At 43.4% G+C, this 19,337-nt stretch overlaps 1 protein-coding gene across 2 annotated transcripts in view; it reads right to left on the bottom strand.

Annotated features, from left to right (window-relative positions):
• The window catches only part of CNTN5 (contactin 5), a 619,322-nt gene that overhangs the window by 213,936 nt on the left and 386,049 nt on the right, over positions 1-19,337 (bottom strand). For both annotated transcript variants that reach the window (XM_033146163.1, XM_033146162.1), the window contains exons 4-6: positions 19,012-19,236; positions 5,859-5,982; positions 4,550-4,725 (exon numbers count right to left, since the gene is read on the bottom strand). In XM_033146163.1, the coding sequence (XP_033002054.1) occupies positions 4,550-4,725; positions 5,859-5,982; positions 19,012-19,236 (525 nt within the window). The remainder of the gene's footprint in view (positions 1-4,549; positions 4,726-5,858; positions 5,983-19,011; positions 19,237-19,337) is intronic.

Raw genomic sequence — 19,337 nt, 5'->3', positions numbered from 1 at the left:
ACTGGACAAGTGTTTTAATACATGGCTGGCTGAAAGCGAAGTAAATACAATCTAAAAGTCCACAATATCAGCGGAAGCTGGAGCTGGAGCAATGCACCTCAGATGTCTTCCTAGGCAGTAAAGGTAAAGGTAAAGGGAATCCTGACCATTAGGTCCAGTCGTGGACGACTCTGGGGTTGCGGCGCTCATCTTGCTTTATTGGCTGAGGGAGCCGGCATACAGCTTCCGGGTCATGTGGCCAGCATGACTAAGCCGCTTCTGACGAACCAGAGCAGCGCACGGAAACACCATATCTACTTGCACTTTGACGTGGTTTCGAACTGCTAGGTGGGCAGGAGCAGAGACCGAGCAACGGGAGCTCACCCCGTTGCGGGGATTTGAACCGCTGACCTTCTGATCAGCAAGCCTAAGAGGCTCAGTGGTTTAGACCACAGTGCCACCCGTGTCCCTAGGCAGCAGCAGAGCTAAATTGGACCTGAAACCGGGCCAACAAGCTTACACTTTGCCTTCACAGCCCTTTGCGAGGAAACATTCATACCAAACCTGAGCCAGATATTGCGCATCTTGATTTGGAAATAAGAGCAAATTTAATGGAACCTATCGCCAAGGAAAGCTGCATAGGTTTACAGGTGTTTTTTTTTTAATAAGTTCATATCATAACATATCTAAGCTGATCAAATGCTGAAGTGTGAAAAGGTGACTGGTGGGACGAATGCATCCTATCTCAGCATCTTCTGTGGTCAAACTGGACACAGAGATTGACTGGCTGCAAAACACACACATGCAAAGCAGTAATACCTATCTAGGCAATGTGAAAGAGCTCTTCTTGTGCAAAAGGCATGTATGTACGCCAGCACATACGTTCACTTAAGATGACAGTGTGACGGGAGAACCAGAATTGTTGCAACTCCCCAACCAGTTATAGCAAAATGATCTGGAGCCCCCCCCCCCAGTTCCAAAGGGCATTGTGCACCAGGACACAGTTGTGAGAAGTAGGCTTATTCATTCCACAGGGTGGGAAGGGGAAGCTCTATGGAGCTAAGGGGGGGGGAGGCAGGGGGGCTAGCGAATGAGCAGAGGCTCATCTCCTAGTAAACAAATGCATACACTAAGAGATTGGGGGGGGGAGTAATTTCACTATGCAGATTGTCCTCAGATTTTGACACATCTGCTGCTATTGTAGCAGTCTTTGCAAATTCTAGAGATGCCAGCTGGTTCACAGGAACATAGGAAAATGCCAGTGGTCCATCTAGCTTGATATTGTCTACAATACTGATATTGCAGCAACTCTCCAGGGTTTCAAATGAGAGCCTCTCCCAGCCCTACCTGGAGAGGTCTGGGATCGAACCTGGAAACTTTTGCATGCAAAGCAGATGCTCTAGCACTGGAACTGTGGCTCATCCTTCCCTGAACACCAGTGTTGATCTGTGATGATGGGAAAGTAATTCTGATCCCCTAAATCCAAGGTGAGGCATTTTTAGAAATATTGCTATTATCCAACGTTCCTGTTCTGCAGACACAATAGACTTTTGCTTGTGGTACAGATTTAGAGCACCATGCCTGTCTAACTGCACTTCCTTGCAGAATCCTGAATAAAATCATCCCAATCCTTATGCTCCTATGGAGGACTACGGGGCAGCCTAGATGAATGTGCAGATTCTAACAAAGCAATCCTGCACATGCCTATTAAGAGTTAAACGCAATGGGTTGTATTCCACATAATCAAAGATTAATGTTCTGTAAGTGCAAGAAGTTATCCTTGTGCAATGAAAAATTCCCCTATGTACCTCCTAAATCTGTTTCAGGCTTTTCTCCCAATGCTCCAAAGGGCACGGACAGGGTGAAGAGGGGGAGAAAATCCCATTGCAGCTGTGCCAATCCTTGCATTAGTGCAAGAGTTGAATATCACCACTGAGTTCAAAGGAAGCTGCCTCGAGCCAAATGAGGCTATTGGTCCATCTAATTATCCAGGGTTTTAGACAGGAGCATTTCCCAGGTCTTCCTGGAGATTCCAGGTGCTGAACTTGGAACCTTTCTGCATGCAAAGCAGCTGTTCTACCCCTGAACTAAGATTCTTTCCCAATGCAACATGGTCTCAGGTGAAGGTGTACAGTATAGACTTGCAACCTTAATCATTCAAATGCTCTGGAAAGCGCTGTGCTCTATATTTAGTCACACACTGTCAATTTAGTAGAGTTACTATACAGAGACTTTGAAAGTAGGAACAGCATGGGAAAACCTGGGATCCTGCCTCCCTCCCCATTCAGTTCGTGTTTGATGCACAGTTGTGAGACTCTAAACTTTTGATAAATTGCTAGCAGTTTTCAAGTTCTAAACTCAGCAGGATGCAAGAGAAGCCAGAGATGTCACATTATCAATTCAAAGACCTTATCAGCAGGGCAATAAGCTCATATGGCACAGTGACAATTTTACAGAGGGGATGCTACACATCATTACAAATTACCGTATCTTGTGAGAGTATTTGTTATTTTCGAGTACTTCAGAGCTCCGAACAAATTTCTTTCCCATGCCTTCTGTTTCAAGAGGAATATGGCAAATGCTGGGGTATATGAATCACAACATGACTGGTCAAGAGAGGAAGAAAGCACAAGGCCATTGTCTGAATGTCAGAATCTAGTTAGAGCATAATTCGAGGAGTGGGGACCTGAACCAAGAAATAGAAGTGGGATTCTGTATAGACCTCCAACACCATAAGGGACTCTGTGTCAGGGACTGGACTGAAGAGGAAGAGGAGTGGTGGGGAATCACACCCCCTTCTCCTGTAGCTTCCAGAGAGGAAGAAGGCAGCCTTGAATTACAGCAGGGCTTTGAGGAAGATAACAGCTCAGAGACAGGTGAACAGCAGAGTTATGAGGTGTTAGGAGAAGGAGGAAGGGAGGCAGAGCAGCTAGATGACATGTTACTGAGCAGCATAACCGACCCACCTTCTCCCAAAACAAGGCATTTGTTAAGGGTGCAAGGGCACAGAGACAATTGTCCAAGGGCAAACGCTGTAGAGGCAGGTGTTGCTAGAAAGGAAGGGGGAGGAGCTCAGTGTGAGCAATGCCATCATTGAGGAATGATGGGATTTCTTGTCTTTCACCATGCCAACTGAATAAAATCATAAGCAAGAACTTTCTTGTTTCCTCCCTGCTTCGTGGTGCCATCAGGGGAGGGAGAGAATCAAGCAGCTGAGTTATCCAGCCCAAATAATTTTGTTTGTCCCAACAAAGACCCCACGCTCCACACCTGGACCCCTGCCTTGACCCCATGTTCCCTGCTTTCACCTACAGCCCCACAAGAGTGAAGGTGGCTTCAGGCCCAGCAAGCAGTTCAGAACCAGCAGAGGACTTCACCTCTTAACCGTTGCCTGGTTGGGGAAATGGAGAAGCTGGAAAAGAACCAGGTGTGCATTGGGACTGAGCAGATGAACAGCAAAGAGGAGAAGCTATCTGTGAAGACTCTCCTGGGCCTTCGCTGGGATAGTAGATCCCTGCTAAGTTACCATATGGCAGCTTTGCATTGTTCCACTCCCAGGCATGGGGAACTAACAGTGGACAGTAAGACACTGGGAAACTGTGCTCATTATTTGACCACCTAAGTCCCAAAGGTGTAAATTCTAACTGAACCTGCTTGTTCCACTGAGAACCTCAAGAGGGATGATTTCCAGAATGTCTCTATGCCCTACTGCCATCAGAATCTTAATGGTTAGTGGGGGAGTGAAGGAAGGAAAATGTTACATGTGCAGGCTTCAGGCTGTGAAATTTTTTATCTCAAGGGAGCTGCATGAAAACCACTTGCTCTTGCCAGTCTAGTTGCCTTCCAACTCATGGAGGGTGACCTTCTGAAGTTTCCTTTGCTTGTGGAAGCTCCCTGGACATTTCAGAACCCCAATATTTCAGCAGGTCTTAGGTCTGATATGAACATAAGAAGCTGTGATATACTGAGTAAGACCATTGGTCAATATAGCTCAGTATTGACTACGTTGGCTGGCAATGACTCTCCAGGATTTCAGACCATGGTCTCTTCTGGTCCTACCTGGAGATGCTGAAGACTGAACCTGGGACCTTCTGTATGCAAAGCAGATGCTCTACCTCTGAGCTACGGCCTTTCTGGCCTTGATACAGATTTCTCCATGCCACTGTTATAACATAAAGTGGTATTTCATTATATAGCTCTTCTTTGATACATGAAGCATTTCTTCACCAATGGCAACAGAACTACGGAAAACCACCAAGTATAAGAAACCTGTAACGCACCACAATACTTGTTTGGGTGGCTGTATGGGGTGGTCAATATATGAAAGCTGTTTCTAGCATCCTACATAATCCAGCTAAGTTGTAAACTGGGCTCTAACTGAGACCATGGGAAGCCAATTACTTAGGAGATGCAAGAAATTGCTGACGACAGACAGATCAGATGTTACAATCCTTCCAACTCTTCCCAGTGCAAAGCCTTCATTATTCCAGAAGTGGTATAATATCATTATTCAAATCTGGATGATAAACAAAATATATGGTAAGGAGATGAATAGTGTATGGCTACTCACATGCAAACTGAAGTGTAGCTTCTCTGCTCAATATGCTGCCAAACATGTTGGTGGTAAAGCACTGATACTGCCCAGAATCTTTTGTTTCGCTGGGGTTATTGATGATAATGCTCCCTTCTATCACGCTGTACCGGTAATCACTTTCGGTGTCTATCTCCGTTCCATTCCGGAGCCATCTTGGGAGGAAAGCAGAGAAAGTGGTCTGAGAGGGGTCTATTTCAAGGCAACATAGAAGATGTAAACACAGTGTTCATGTAATTGTAAGAGCAACCATTTTCAGGTGTTGCTATCTGAAAGTGTGCTAACACTCAAGGGGGAGCCATGGGAAAATCACCACCCCCTGTTACCAATCTGGCTGCCTTCCAACTCACAGTGACCTTCTGAAGTCTGATGCTTCCTGTACTCGTGGATGCTCCCTGTGCATTTTAGAACTCTGAAAATGAAATCTTTGCTTTTGTTCACCTATCTTCACGGTTCTATCCTAATTTGAAAACTAATAAATATGGACTAAAAGAGACAGAGAATCCTAATATTCTGGTAGCGCCATCGGTAGAGCGTGAAGACTCTGCATCTCAGGGTCATGAGTTCGAGCCCTACGTTGGGCAAGAGGTTCCTGCTTTGCAAGGGGGTTGGACTAGATGGCCATCGGGTTACTTTCAACTCTGCGGTTCTGTGATTCTGATTCCAGGAAGCTCCTCACTTCATATAGTCAACCTCCATGAATTGGAAGGTGATGGAAATGGCAATGGGGGAGGGGGGCGCTTGGAACTAGAGTGTTGCCCCCTCTCATCTGTTAACTTAACATGTTATCTGAACACCTGAAGAAGGCTATTTATTTATTTATTATTATATGGATAAAAATATTTCTGCACTGCCAATACCATAAAATATCATGGTGGCGTGCAACAATAAAGCAGAAAACACCATTAAAATCAGTATAAATCATCAGCTTTAAAAAGTATTCAAGAGACTCCTGAAGCGCAACAGAAAGGATGTCTGCCAAATCTCTGCTGGAAGAGCATTCCACAGCATGGGAACAGTGACATCAAATGCCCAGTTTCTTGCTGAGGCCAGTCAGGCCTCTGGATCACATTACATACCTGTGTAACTAACATAACCTTTTGGTGAAACAATTAGACACGACGCGGAAAATCGATGGTCAAAATCACCTACTTTTTAAAATTATAAAAAAACAGTTTAAGGGTACATAACAAGGGCACAAAAGCCTCATATATATTTCAGAAATACTTCTGGATCAAATAAGTAATCAACCCAGGGAGAATGAATCCAGCAAGCATTTTTTTTTTACCTGTAGGTTGGTGCTGGGTTCCCTCGTGCTTGACAGGTGAGGGATACTTTCTTCTCATCTGAATCCATGGGGAAAATTACATTGTCAGGCTCTTGTATAAACACCGGCCCATAATCGACACTCTCTGTGAGGAGAGAAAGGACATTTTTTTCCCAGGTGTCAGAATGAAAGCTTTCTATTAGTCTTGCACAGTAAGGTTTTTTGGGAGGGGCATGCTTGAGTTATTTTGGACGGTTCATACATGCATGTTCCTTTCCCGATTACTGGCTCAGCAATTAGAAATGTAGAATCATAGATTTGGAAGGGACCACGAGGGTTCTCTAGTCCAACCCCCTGCAATGCAGGAATCTTTTGCCCAGTCTGGGGCTCAAGCCCATGACCCTGAGATTAAAAGTCTTGTGCTCTACCAGCTGAGCTATCCCAGTGATTGATTGCACATGTGAAAAGGCTACCTCACAGTCTGAATACAAGAGCCTGCTTAGTCACACCAATGTCCCATTTAGTCCAGCATCCCATCCTCACAATGGCCAATCCAAATGCCTGTGGGAAGCTGGCCATGAGCACAACAGTACTCTGCCCACCTGTGATGTCAAGCAACTGGTATTCAGAGGCATGAACGCCTCTGGCTCTGGAGGCACAGCACAGTCTTTGATAGACTTGCCCACCATGAATTTGCCTAATCCTCTTAATATATATATATGTTTATTATTTCTCAAGAGTGGAACTGCTAAAAGTCAACAAGATGCACAAATCTATCGGAGGAAAACAACCTCTCCCATAACTGTGAGTGTAACTGTGATTGGGTGAAATACAGAAGTTGCTTAAATCATCTTCTTCATATTCAACGTTAAGAAGTAAATATGGAGCGATGGGCCAGGTCACTGGTAGCTTTCTTCTCCATAAATCTGCCCAACCCCTTTTAAAGCCATCCCAGTGGGTGGCCATCACTGTAAGTTCCATAGTGTAGCTACACATTTCATGAAAAACTTTATTTTCTGTATCCTGAGCCTTCATTGATTGGTTCATTCAGCTTCACTGGTTATCCATGAGTTCTAGTGTTAGGAGAGATGGAGAAAAACTATTCACCATCCACTTTCTCCATGCCATGAATAATTGCATGAACTCCTTTTCTCTAAACTAAAAATGCCAAACCTGCAATCATTCCTCACAGGGGAGTTGTTCAACGGAGGGGAGAAAACAAGAGACTTGTGTGTGGCTCTCTGAAGACTAACAAGCACATTTTGGCATCAGGTTTTGTTGATGAGTGTTTGAAGATTGCTTATCTGGGGCTGCCAGATGTCTAGGAAAATACAACAATCATCAGCTTAGTCTCCTTCCGTTCCTTGAGGTGTTTTAACATGCAAAAAGATCAGCATAAAGGCAGGACTGGTATTGAGGTTCTCCAATACTACTAGCCTTGAGGACACCTCAACCTGCTTGGTCTGTAAGGTCTCTGGGCAGCAGGGTTGTTGGCCCAGTTGCAGCATCTCTATTTTGCCTCTTGCTCAACTCCATAGCTCTCCCATCCCAATAACAATAGTAGTAATTATCTCTATTTCAAAGGAACACATGCATAATAGGTGATGGAATAGGCTTCCTTTTTCTTTTTCAGAAGGGACAGAAGGCTGACATCAGGTGTTGGCATTGTGGGACACTTGCTGAGGCCCACATCCTGCCAGAGCTCCCACTATAAACCCCTGGATCCTCCGGCTCCCCTCCCTGGTGTTGCTACTAGCTCACCTGCCCTCTCCAAACATGGCAAAAATGAAAACACAGAAGATCACTGATCTTGCCCTCTCCCGCTGGACAGTGTTGCAAATTGGACCCAGCAGGAAAAGGGTAAGCAAATGTGGTGAGGAGGTGAGCACCTAGCTTAGGGTTTCCCAAACTTGGGTCACCAGCTGTTTCTGGACATCTGTTCCCATCGTCCCTGACCACTGGTCCTGCTAGCTAGGGATGATGTAGTCAAACAGCTGGAGATCCAAGTTTCAGAAGCACTGATCTAGCCTATGGTGATAAGGCACCTGCTTTTCATACAGATGTTCTCCAGTTCTATCTCCAGCATCTCCAGCCAGGGCTAGGGATGTCACCTGTCGGCAAACCCACAGAGCTGTGGTCAGTCAGTGTAGACCACATTGAGGTAGAAGGACCAATTGTCTAACTCGGTCTGAGGCAGCTTCCTATGGTTCCTGAGAAACGGAGTCAGCATCGCTCCTGACTGTGGTTTTACTTGGTGGCAGTGGTGCGTAGCTACGATCTGCCATTCTAAACTTCCCACAATGCCTCAGTGCAATGCTATATGAGACACCATGGAAGATGACTCACGCATTAGGAACAGACAGGCAAGCGTGAGTGCAGAGGGGCTCTGTCAGCTGCCCAAAGGTGCCACATGCTGACATTAGGCCTGCATTTGCTCGCTGATGAACCTCCATGTGGGGAAATGCCTCACCATTTGAATTTCTACCTTGTCACACAGCTGCTCAGACTCAGGAGGAGGGTGGAAATGGCAACATTAACTATCCAGGAACAAGGTAAAGCTTTTTTACACCACTTTGCATAATCACTGCTCTATAACGATCAAATAATTTGCTTCGTAACTTTTGGTGTCTAATTCCCGTGACATGGGTGCTCTTAAACAAGCCAACGATTTTCATCGGCTAATTTGGAAGATTTTCACTTATGCACCAAAATACCCTTGTGCATAAGTGTTTGCATGATTGGGCTCTTCTGCTTCTCAGCAGACATAATGATTCAGATCAATCCTTGTCAATTTGGGACCTCATAGGAGCATGAAGGGGGTAGCAAGGAAATTACAGATATGAATACCAGCAATCTATCTACAGGAGACTCATAAGAAGACACCTGCAGATATTTATTTTCCATTACATTTCTACTGCACCCATCTTCAAACGAGCAGCATGACTTACAACATCTGAAAACAGCACCACAGACAAAATGCGTAACAGTTCTGAAAATCCTTTCATGTGAAAGATACAGCTTGCTATTTTTAAAAGGTGGAGGTTCTAGTCATGAGCCTCCTCAGGAATAAAGGCAAAGGTAAAGGGATCCCTGACCATTAGGTCCAGTTGTGGACGACTCTGGGGTTGCGGCGCTCATCTCGCTTTACTGGCCGAGGGAGCCAGCGTACAGCTTCCGGGTCATGTGGCCATCATGACTGTTATGTACTGAGTTGAATAGGATCCAATCTGCAGCAGGCTGATTGGTCCTAGAACAATAGGATTGAGATTGCAGCAGTCTGACTGGTCCCAGAACAATAGGATTGAGATTGCAGCAGTCTGATTGGTCCCAGAACAATAGGATTGAGATTGCAGCAGTCTGATTGGTCCGCAGGAGCCACCCAATCCAGCTCCAGGTGGAAGTGAATCTGCACTCTGATTGGCATCCCTGAATTAGCCAATCACGTGGGGCCCATTGTGTAAATAGTGTATATAAAGCAAACGTTTTGGGGGAACTACATTCCTCACTACTATGAGCTGAATAAAGAGCATGAAATTCACACTCGACTCCGAGTATCTTTCAATGACTAAGCTGCTTTTGGTGAACCAGAGCAGTGCATGGAATGCCGTTTACCTTCCCACCAGAGCGGTACCTATTTATCTACTTGTACTTTGACGTGCTTTCGAACTGCTAGGTGGGCAGGAGCTGGGACCGAGCAACGGGAGCTCACCCCATCGCGGGGATTCGAACCGCCAACCTTCTGATCAGCAAGCCCTAGGCTCAATGGTTTAACCCACAGCGCCTCGGGAATAAATCCCATCAAATTCAGTGCGGCTTTCTCTCAGTTAAGCATGAATAAGACTTTAGCCTGAAATTTATGTCCAGAACTTTGCACCTTATTACTGTCTAGAATCAAGTTTTCTGTATTCTACAATGATTTTAATTAAAACTTAAAGTAAAAAACAAAAAAAAAAAAACAAAAAAACCAGCAATGCACACATGTTTGAAAGCATTTGGAACATACAGGCTTTTGCCATTGCAAATGCATTGGTCTTTAAGGTGTCATGAGATTCACTGGTTTTCTTACTGTTACAGGTTAAGGACAAACCTGTCACATAGTTTGGCTACATTCCCACCTTACCTTTAAATTGCTACGATACCACTTTAAACCATCATGGGTTTCCCTCAAAGAACCTTGGGAGCTGTAGTTTGTTAAGGGTGGTGAGAGTTGTTAAGAGAGAACCCTATAATGTAGGTACAATTCCTAGAGTTCTTCTCCGTGAATAGAGAGTGATTGTTAAAACATTTTGCTCTTGCACAGTGGAAATACTACTGCTGCTGCTGCTAAACATATGTGTTGGAGAGAGCACACGCACGTTGTTGGCCTCCATCTATTTCAACCGAAAATGGAGTGGTGTCAAACCACTGCATTAGCAGCACCAAACTGACCTCCCCAAGACATAAGCCTGGGCCATAGCTGTCCACTTTTCCCCCTTTTTAAGGGAAATTCCCTTATTCCGAATAAGATTCCTCACAAGAAAAGGGAAAAGTTGACAGCTATGGCCTGGGCAGTGTGTATGGAGGTCCAGATGACAAGACCCTACTCTCAGCCTTGCTTATGTGGTCCAAAGGAAAGCAGAGCAATAAGTTTGGCACCAGGTTGGCTGCAGGTGTTGCCCTGCAAACAAGGCACCATCCAGCCGTCCTATGGACTCCACTCAGGATGAGTGATGTCATCAAAATGTCAAATTAATGTAGATGGAATTGAATTATTCCCCCTCCAACTCATTAAGCCAGGATGTACTCTGGGGACAGTCCCCTTGCCCCAAACTTCTTCCTCTTGTTTTATAATGTGAAGCAAGGTCGTTTTGAATTTCTGTGCTAATTTTGTTCCATGGTTCCACCATCTGCATTTCTCAGACCCACCAAGGTGCTGAAAGCTTGCTCATTCTTTGAAGTGGAACACTCTAATCCCTTCCTCTTGATTAAATGATGGTTGATTGCTGAAATTTACTTTAATGTGTTTTTCTTCTTCTTCAAAAAAAAATGGGAATGTAATTTAAGAACAATACTTTTTTTTTTTCTCAGAGCAATCAGTTTGCTCAGGAGTCTCCAAGTTGGAAAAGCCAGTCATGGTCTCAGGAAGGAAGCATGTTAATGTGACTTTTAAAGCATGACTCTGGCAGCAGCAGCAGCAGTAACTGTAATTATAATTATAATGCCTTTTGAACAAGTGACTATTTCTCACCCTATGCTACAATTCTAAATTGGTAGTGTGGGAACGTGCATGGGTCCTGAAAGGAAGCAAATCAGTATAAAAAATTATGAGTTCCTACAGAAAATAGTTTCACCTCCCCCTCCCCCAAGTGATTTTCTACAGTTGCTGACTCAGTTCTGAGTTGAGCTGAGGGGAGTTCACTTATCACTGGTGCAGATCATCCTCAGTTCACTGGTGCAGTTCTAACCCTCTTTCTGAGAGATTTCTTTCTTTCTTTTTAGGGCTGAGTCAAAATGGCCGCTCCACAATATTTATGGGTGGCAAAACGAGAGGGGTGCTCAGTATTCTTGAGGCGGGGAGAGCGGTGGAGTCCTCCAACAATTTTTCCTCAGAAAATTCTCTTTTCCAAATGTTAAGCTCACTTAATGTCCAGTGACTGGACTGGGAAGCGTAGGCATGGAGCCATTTCCTTCCTTCAACAATAGTCAAATAATGTGAAAAGATATTAAAACTGGATCAACATTTGTGCCCAAAAAATTCACGGAAGGGAAATTTGGGAGGCCATTTTGCCGAATATTTTCCAGGGCATTATTTAACAGTTCAGGAGGAGACTGAAAATGAATGTTAATAATAATAATAATAATAATAATAATAATAATAATAATAATAATAAGGCAGAAAATCCTCCTCTGATATATTTAATCTCTTCTCCACCACACCACATGGTTGTCTCAAGGCTGAGGAGAAGGAATGGCCCCACTCGATCATTTTCCTGGCTGGGGCTCATGGGAGTTGTAATCATTTATTTTTAAAATTTGTATACTGCCCTACTATATACAGTATCTGTAGATCTCAGTGCGGTTCACAACATAAACATCTGGAGGAGATGGTGTCAGTGTCTCACAGTCTCCCATTAGAGTTGGAGGGAAAAATTCTTTCGGAGAACAAAGAAGCAGAAAGCTGGGCCAGATAAACCAGCTAACCCCACCACTACCACAGAATAACTCATGAAAAATAAGAAATAGGGGGATGCAGAAGGCTTCTGTGGACAACAAGGGGAGGCTTATGGGGAACATTGTGCCTATAGGTCACATTTAGGACCGCAGATTTATACCCTCCAGCACTGAGAGGCTTGATGATGCTATTCCTCAAACACTGACTGGTGGTGACTGGTTGGAAATTATCCAAGAGGTTTTTTTGTTTTTTGTTTTTTTTAAGCAGAGGAATCGGCTGCCATCTTTTGGCCCCAATGCCGTCCTATGCTAAGAATATAAGAATGGTAGGAACAGCCTGATGGATCAGACCAATACCCCATCCTGTTTTCACAGTAGCCTGTGGGAAACTAGCACTTTATTTTATTTTATTTTAAAAATGGCAAAACCAGAATTACAACTCATTAAATAAATAGATGCTGGGGCAGAGGAATTAAACCTCTACCCCCGCTCCAAAATTCTCCAAGCAGCCTGCTTATCGACTTTTATTCTCCGTCATGTGTGAGCAAGAATGTAAAATGGGAAGGGATATTAATAGGTTATAAAGAGTCATGGCAAGGATGTTGATACATAATAAATCAAAGACAACCCTTAACAAAGACAGATCTGTTGAGAAATAGATATAGACAGGCATATGCCATCACTTACGACTGTAATTTCCCAAGGGCTGAATCCACCCCCCTCCTGTTCTTCATCAGGACTTTTAGAAACACCTGTCAGTATTTTTTTTTATAATAATAAAAAAAACCAATTTCTGAAACTCGGCAACGTCAGTACCTGCTATTGTCACAACGGCGTGTCTCACGGGACTCTGTTGATTTTAAATATACCTCTGCGCTTATTAGTTTTCCTTTTTGCAGAAGGTACCCACAAAAGCTTCCTTCACACACACACACACACACCCTGCCTCGTGGAAACTGCTGACATTTTGAATGAATTGAAAACCTCATATTTACCATACTTCTCCATGTATTAGACGAGGGTTGTTTTTTTTACTCCAAAATAAAGTAAAAAAATGGGGTGTGTTTGGGTCGTCTTATACATGGGTAGTGGAGAAGGGGGGTGGGTGACTGATTGCATCCGCGAGCAGGATCTAGTGATTGGGTGGGTGAATGGCATCTGCTACAAGGGCTGCTTTGGATTGGCTGCTGCTTTGTCAAATGGACGGGTTATTAGCTGATGCGGCAAGGGCTGCTTTGGATTGGCTGCCGCTTCCGCAATTTGCCTCACGTCCCTTGCAATTGTTTGCATTTGCCAGTTGGGTGAGTGATATTCGGTTCAGCATTCCCCCTCCCCACAAAAAGTATTGCTCAACAACCATGGGCATTCCCCTCCAAAAAACCCAACAACTCTGGTCAATTCTACCCCTCAAAAGCTCAACAACTCTGTGCCATCTCCCCCCATTTTCTTAAATATATGGGGCGTCTTATAGACGAGGCATTGGCAAACTTGGCTCTCCTGATGTTTTGAGACTACAATTCCCATCATCCCTGACCGCTGGTCCTGTTAGCTAGGGATGATGGGAGTTGTAGTCCCAAAACAGCTAGAGAGTGGTGTTTGGCTATGCCTGTTATAGATGGAAAAGTACGGTAGCTTTTCTCCCTCTCTCACAACCCTAGAACTCAGGGACGACCAATGAAGCCGCATGTCAGAAGATTCCAGCAAAAAACATTTCACACAGCACATACCAAAGCTGAAGTATAGAACTTGCTCCCATAGGAGGCAGCAATGGCCACCAAATCGGATGGCTTTAAAAAGACGATTTGACAAACTCGTTGGAAAGGCTGTCAATGGCCACTAGGCATGATGGCTGTGCATTGTCTTCACTGTCTGAGACAGTGGTGCTTCTAATAATAGTTGCTAGAAGCCCTGGGAGAATGCTCTTGTGCTCAGGTTCTCCTTGCAAATTTCCCACAGGCATCTGGTTGGCCACTGCGAGAACAGGATCCTGGACTAGATGGGCTACTGGCCTGATCTCACAAGGGGTGTCCTACAGCATTTCTCAGAATAATTCTGATATAGACAAAAGCAAGGTTCATTCATTAGAAAGAAGCACATGCTCTTTTCATGTATTAAAAAAGAGAGAAAAATATAAGTGCTAAGACGGCTCAGAGAAATCAGGTGCTCTCTGTTGTTTGACACATCATTTTCACTTTGGTACTCATTCTTTGGATATTTGCCTTCAATTTACTGTTGCTCTGTCTATACGTCAGGTGATTCCTCCTCAGGGTCTTTCAATTAACCTTCATTACTGAGGAAAGAGACAGTCTGATCTCTTAATCAGCTCTGAAATTCTCAGTGTAATGTGTACAGAAAGCATTTTTTTTTTAAAAAATAAAATAAAATATATTGCGGTGTCTTAAAAGACACATGCGTGTCTGCTATAGATCTCCAAGCCAGACTGAAGACTTTGGATGATGCTTTCCTACAGCAGATTACCAAACATTCAAAAGGGAGAGAGATACTGTAGTCCTGGGAGACAACCACTGAGATATACAAATCTAATATGTACTAATAAATAATAACTACCCTGATATTTGTTGGAACTCAAACTCTGCCAAGAATGAACTATAGGGATATGGAGTATAGGATGTATGGAAAGAAGCCTTCTGGGCAGCTCTTAAAATACTGGGCAGTCCACCACTGTCTACCTTATTCCCATCAGCAGATCATGCAACCACTATTCCTGCCCACAGGCATTCCTTGTAAGGATGCTATGTTGTCATTCCATGGGTATTCTTGGGCTCAGCCCTAAGAGGAAGCTCTCTAAAACTCATTTTGTTCATGAACCTAGAAATATTTAACTGCTGCAATTGCCTTTTATGGTATATTTACTTTGAGAGCTTTGTGATATTTGTTGTTATATTACCTGGTGTTTGTATTTAATCTGCCACCTGTTTTTATAGTGGGGTTTTTTGTTGTATGAATGTTGCTAGTCAATTTGAACACTTTTTTTTTCAGGAAGGCAGGATGTGAAAATTGTAAACAAACAGACAAAATTCTCCACCTGCTTCAAATTGAAGAGCCTGATGCACACGTTTTGACTAGTCTGGGTTACAGATGTACATAATGCCATGGCTCTCCTTGTTGAAGTGGTACAGCTGTTTCTGTTGTAAGCAGACATGTCCCTCCTGTTGTAACGTGGGGATCGTGATTCAGCAAGTGACTTCAGCTCTCTGACATAGCAGGCAGGAGACAGCTTCTTCATGTAACCCTCTTTATTCAGACAAAGAAGACTGGGGAGAGGGAAGCTACATTTATAGGGAGAGAAGACTGGCTAGAAAGGATACATTTTGGAGGGAACAATCTCAAGCAATCACAAAGCTGCCTTTCAGTGGGAACCAATAAGACTGAGGATCCAAATGCAGCAACTTGAATGAACCAATAGGAGCTGTTCCTTCTGGAACAGGAAGGCAGTTACTTTCCCCTAATGCGAATACAGACAATAGTAATACAGATATGATAACTCTTGAATCAACACACAACACCTCCATAGCCTTATGGCAGTAACAAGGAACCGGTGGTTCATTGGCTAGGGCTAGGTAGGGCTGATGAAAGTTGGAGTTAGCAACATCCGAAGGGCCACAGTTTCCCCATCAGTCTGATAAGGCTATGTGGGAACATGTTTGCTTAAAACACCAACAGTTAAAGCACTTAATAAAGTATCACTGAAGGCCACAGCTGCCTAGTTGGGGTTATTAAATGCCTGGTTCCTAATGCTCAAATGTATAAAAATCAAACTTACTTTTATTGCACCCACAACACAAAAATATCTGTGGAGAAGATACTTGAATTGACAATGCATAAATAAATGTGTTGCTTGTTTTACTGTGTAGTGCACCTAAGAATGTTCCACTGGACAAGTTACTGTGTTTATATACCGTTCTTGTATTTACATGGGACAGGGGAAATTGGATTTTTAAAAAAATCTAACTTCATTTACCTGAAATGTCCTTCTACAGCTCAAAATATAAAATGAGATTCTGCACATTACTGATTTCAGATTGAGCAGAGATGTGTTTGTCCACCAATACCTATGACCTGTGAGGTATTCTGACCATCTATAATACCTTTCTAGATGAGTAAGCAAAGCTTTTTTTTTCCTCCAGGTTCTCAAGCAAACAAGAGTATGCTGTAGTTTATCAGCTGACTGTCATACTGGTGACTTGTTTACATAATGCTTCAATTTAAAAAAAATCTAAGCAGGTCACAAAAAATAATATAAAATGTTTCCAAATTAGTACTGATAAAATCAACTGACATCAAAAGCAAGTGGACATAATAAAATTATCTTTGTCCGCCTCCATCCAGGCATAGGAATAGGAAACGAGCAAAATGCAAAGTACACCGGTAAGCCTGACCTAATAAGCAGATTTGTGCATTGAGAAGAGAAAACTGACAACATTATGGAAAGAGAACTTCGTCAGGAAGCTGCCATGCTTTCCATAGACCAATATAAAACATTTCTTTCAAACGCAACCTGAACCTCCTCCTCCTTAGCCATCCATGGAGTGAATTAGAATGTTCTGTGGTCCTAATTCATTTTTTTTTAAAAAATAAAATAAAACCTATTTTAGAATGCCAAGCTGCAGCTCAATGTACTGTGGAATGCATGTGTTTATGTGCATTTTTCAGAGGAGATGCTCCACAGCTTTTCTCAAAGAGGCCTTCCAGTAGCTCATACCAAGAACTAACTTAGTTGGTCTCTAAGGTGCTACTGGAAGGAATTTTTTATTTTTTATTTTGTTTTGACTATGGCAGACCAACATGGCTACCTACCTGTAACTAGTCTGAAAACAAATATACATGATAAAATTGCATGTCTGGGTAGGCTTGCTTAAACCAAAAAAAGGTTTTAGCAGGCATCAAAACCAAATGAGCTTTGGGGAGCAATCCTTTGGCCAGATCTGCTGGAATCTGCACCTTGATCACCTGCTCAGCTGGATGATTCCTGGTTCAGTCAGGCTCAGACAGATTTAAGTTCCGAACCCCGGCTCAGCCCAAGATGAGCCAGCTAAAGCAAAACCAGAGTAAGTTCCCAACGAAAGGGGTATTCTAGGGCCATGACAGGGGCGGGACCAGAGAGGAAACAGGTTGGATCCTAAGCCCATTCAGCTCAGTCATGTGATCTGGCAACCAGGACTAGAACAGTATATTAAAGGCTTGTTTCCCTTCTGCCAGGCTTAGGCAGAGAAGTGCCAGCAGCCCCACTGCTGAACAGGGTTTGGATCTGGTGTAACTTTATGCTAGTTTAATCTGCACCAGCTTGCTTTACACCAGCTTCCAGGGCATTAAATTGTTGTCTCATACTAAGTTCTCGACCACAGTAACCTTGTGGGAGAGGAGAAGAAATTGTTTGCACAGTATCTATAGTACCAATCTTATTTGCTAAGGCAAATTGCTTCTATTTTTGTCCAGGCCATTGTCCATGGACTGACCACTACATTTCAAACCACATGCATTGAAGTGCCTTTTGAAATAATGCATTGGTGAATTTTAAATGTTCACACAAATGAAATAATAAAAATAGAGACTGCAAAATATTTTTAAAATCATATTCATATTCATATTCACTGTGTTGGACTTGACCAGAGGTCAGTTCTTTCTGATTTTCCCTTGCTTGGATTTTAATTTGACCTTATCTATTCTACCTTTTCTTCATAGCATATGGATGCTTTTAGGACCATTGATATAAATAATGTGATGATATGATTAAGTTGCATTCCTAAAGAAAGCAAGAGAGAGGGGGGAGGGAGGGAGGGAGAGAAGTCATCCCAAATAATATGTATTGGATGATATTTATCATCTTAAAGATTTTTACACTGGAAAAAATATGAAGGTGCTTATTATAGAAGACTTCTATAAAACACATTTGATTGATGATAAAATTAGTTTGATAAATAGAAGCTCATAGTTGCAAACTACTGAACTAGCTTTCTGGAGTCAGTCTGAAAAATATCGGTGCAAAGGAGAAATATAATAGTTCCCTAACCCATTCTGTATTGACTTTCAAAGATATTGACATAAGTAATATAGAGCAGGTTAGGTTATAATGCAATTTCATTTCATGTTGGGTTTTCCACAGTTATCTTACTTTGACTTCAGTAAGAAAAGAACCTTAGGAAATATGTTGAAAACGTGTGTTTTAAGATTACAGATTTACAGCAAAAGCTTTTATTTTATCTATATATTTTTTGGCTGCGTGTTGTTTATTTAAATTTAGCGGCAGATTCAGAAACAATCCCAATAAAATAAACAACAGACCTAAAATAGAACCCTAGAGCTATGCTTTCTCTCTAAGCTTGTGGGTGGTTTGGTGGGGGCAGCGGGGCTCACCTGACCTCCCAACAGCTGAGTCGTTGCTGGTTACCAGGAAGAACAGAGGAGGCGCACAAGGGAAGTTGGCCAGAATTGGCAGGGGCAATCTGGAGTTCATACCAGTGTGTTTGCACCACGCCTACCTTCTCATCCCCTCACCTCTCCTTCCAGGTTAACAGCAGGAACCTGGTTGCTGGGACATCAGGTGAGCATCACTGCACCATCCTGCAGTAAAATAATGCTCCAAAGGACCCAAAGGGGGGCGTGCGGAGAGTGTCAGTACGCCCGGTCCTGCCCATGCCTTGGGCTAGGCGACTGGAGCACCATCAGCGGTCCAATCCTGGATAACTGGTCCTGGTGCACTGGACCCATAATAGCATATTATGAGCACCAGAGGCTTGGCAGCCTTCAGCAGAATAACAGCAGAAGCCGGCTGTATTGAAGCATAACTTCTTTATTTCTACATACTACAAACTACAGACTTGTGTGAGAGTTACAGTTCTCACTGTCCATCTTATCTCTACAGAGTTACAGATCAAAAACCACACAGAGTCAGGCTGGGACGGGGGAAGACAAGAAGCAGTTCCCGCCCCCTCCTTCTCATACTATGATCAGCAGATTCACACAATGGGAGGGGTGAAAGTATCAACAGAGAGATCAAACATACCATCATGCTTGAAGGCCTCTGCAAAGTGATAGAGATTTGTCGGCGAGTGATAATGCTGTGGTGCCCCTTCCCAGCTTGGCGAAGAGATGCTTCCCAAAGCGGGGCTGCTTGATCGTTGCCTGCCCTTTGAGTTAATGGCCGCTGAGGAGTATGACGAGCTGGCAGACTTGAGCCTTAAGATAGCAGCATATGAAGTAGGGATTCCTGGAACAGCTTTGGAGTATCCTAACAAGCGAAACAAAAGAAGAGGGAGGGGGTTACTCTGAGTTGTGGACGAGGTATCTTTTAGAACGCGGCGTTTTTGTACAAAGCAAATGTGACTTCCA

The sequence above is a fragment of the Lacerta agilis genome, chromosome 4 (assembly GCF_009819535.1).
Source record: "Lacerta agilis isolate rLacAgi1 chromosome 4, rLacAgi1.pri, whole genome shotgun sequence".
NCBI lineage: Eukaryota > Metazoa > Chordata > Lepidosauria > Squamata > Lacertidae > Lacerta > Lacerta agilis.
Note: the sequence above shows the minus strand (reverse complement) of the source record. Positions and strands in the feature narration are given on the sequence as shown.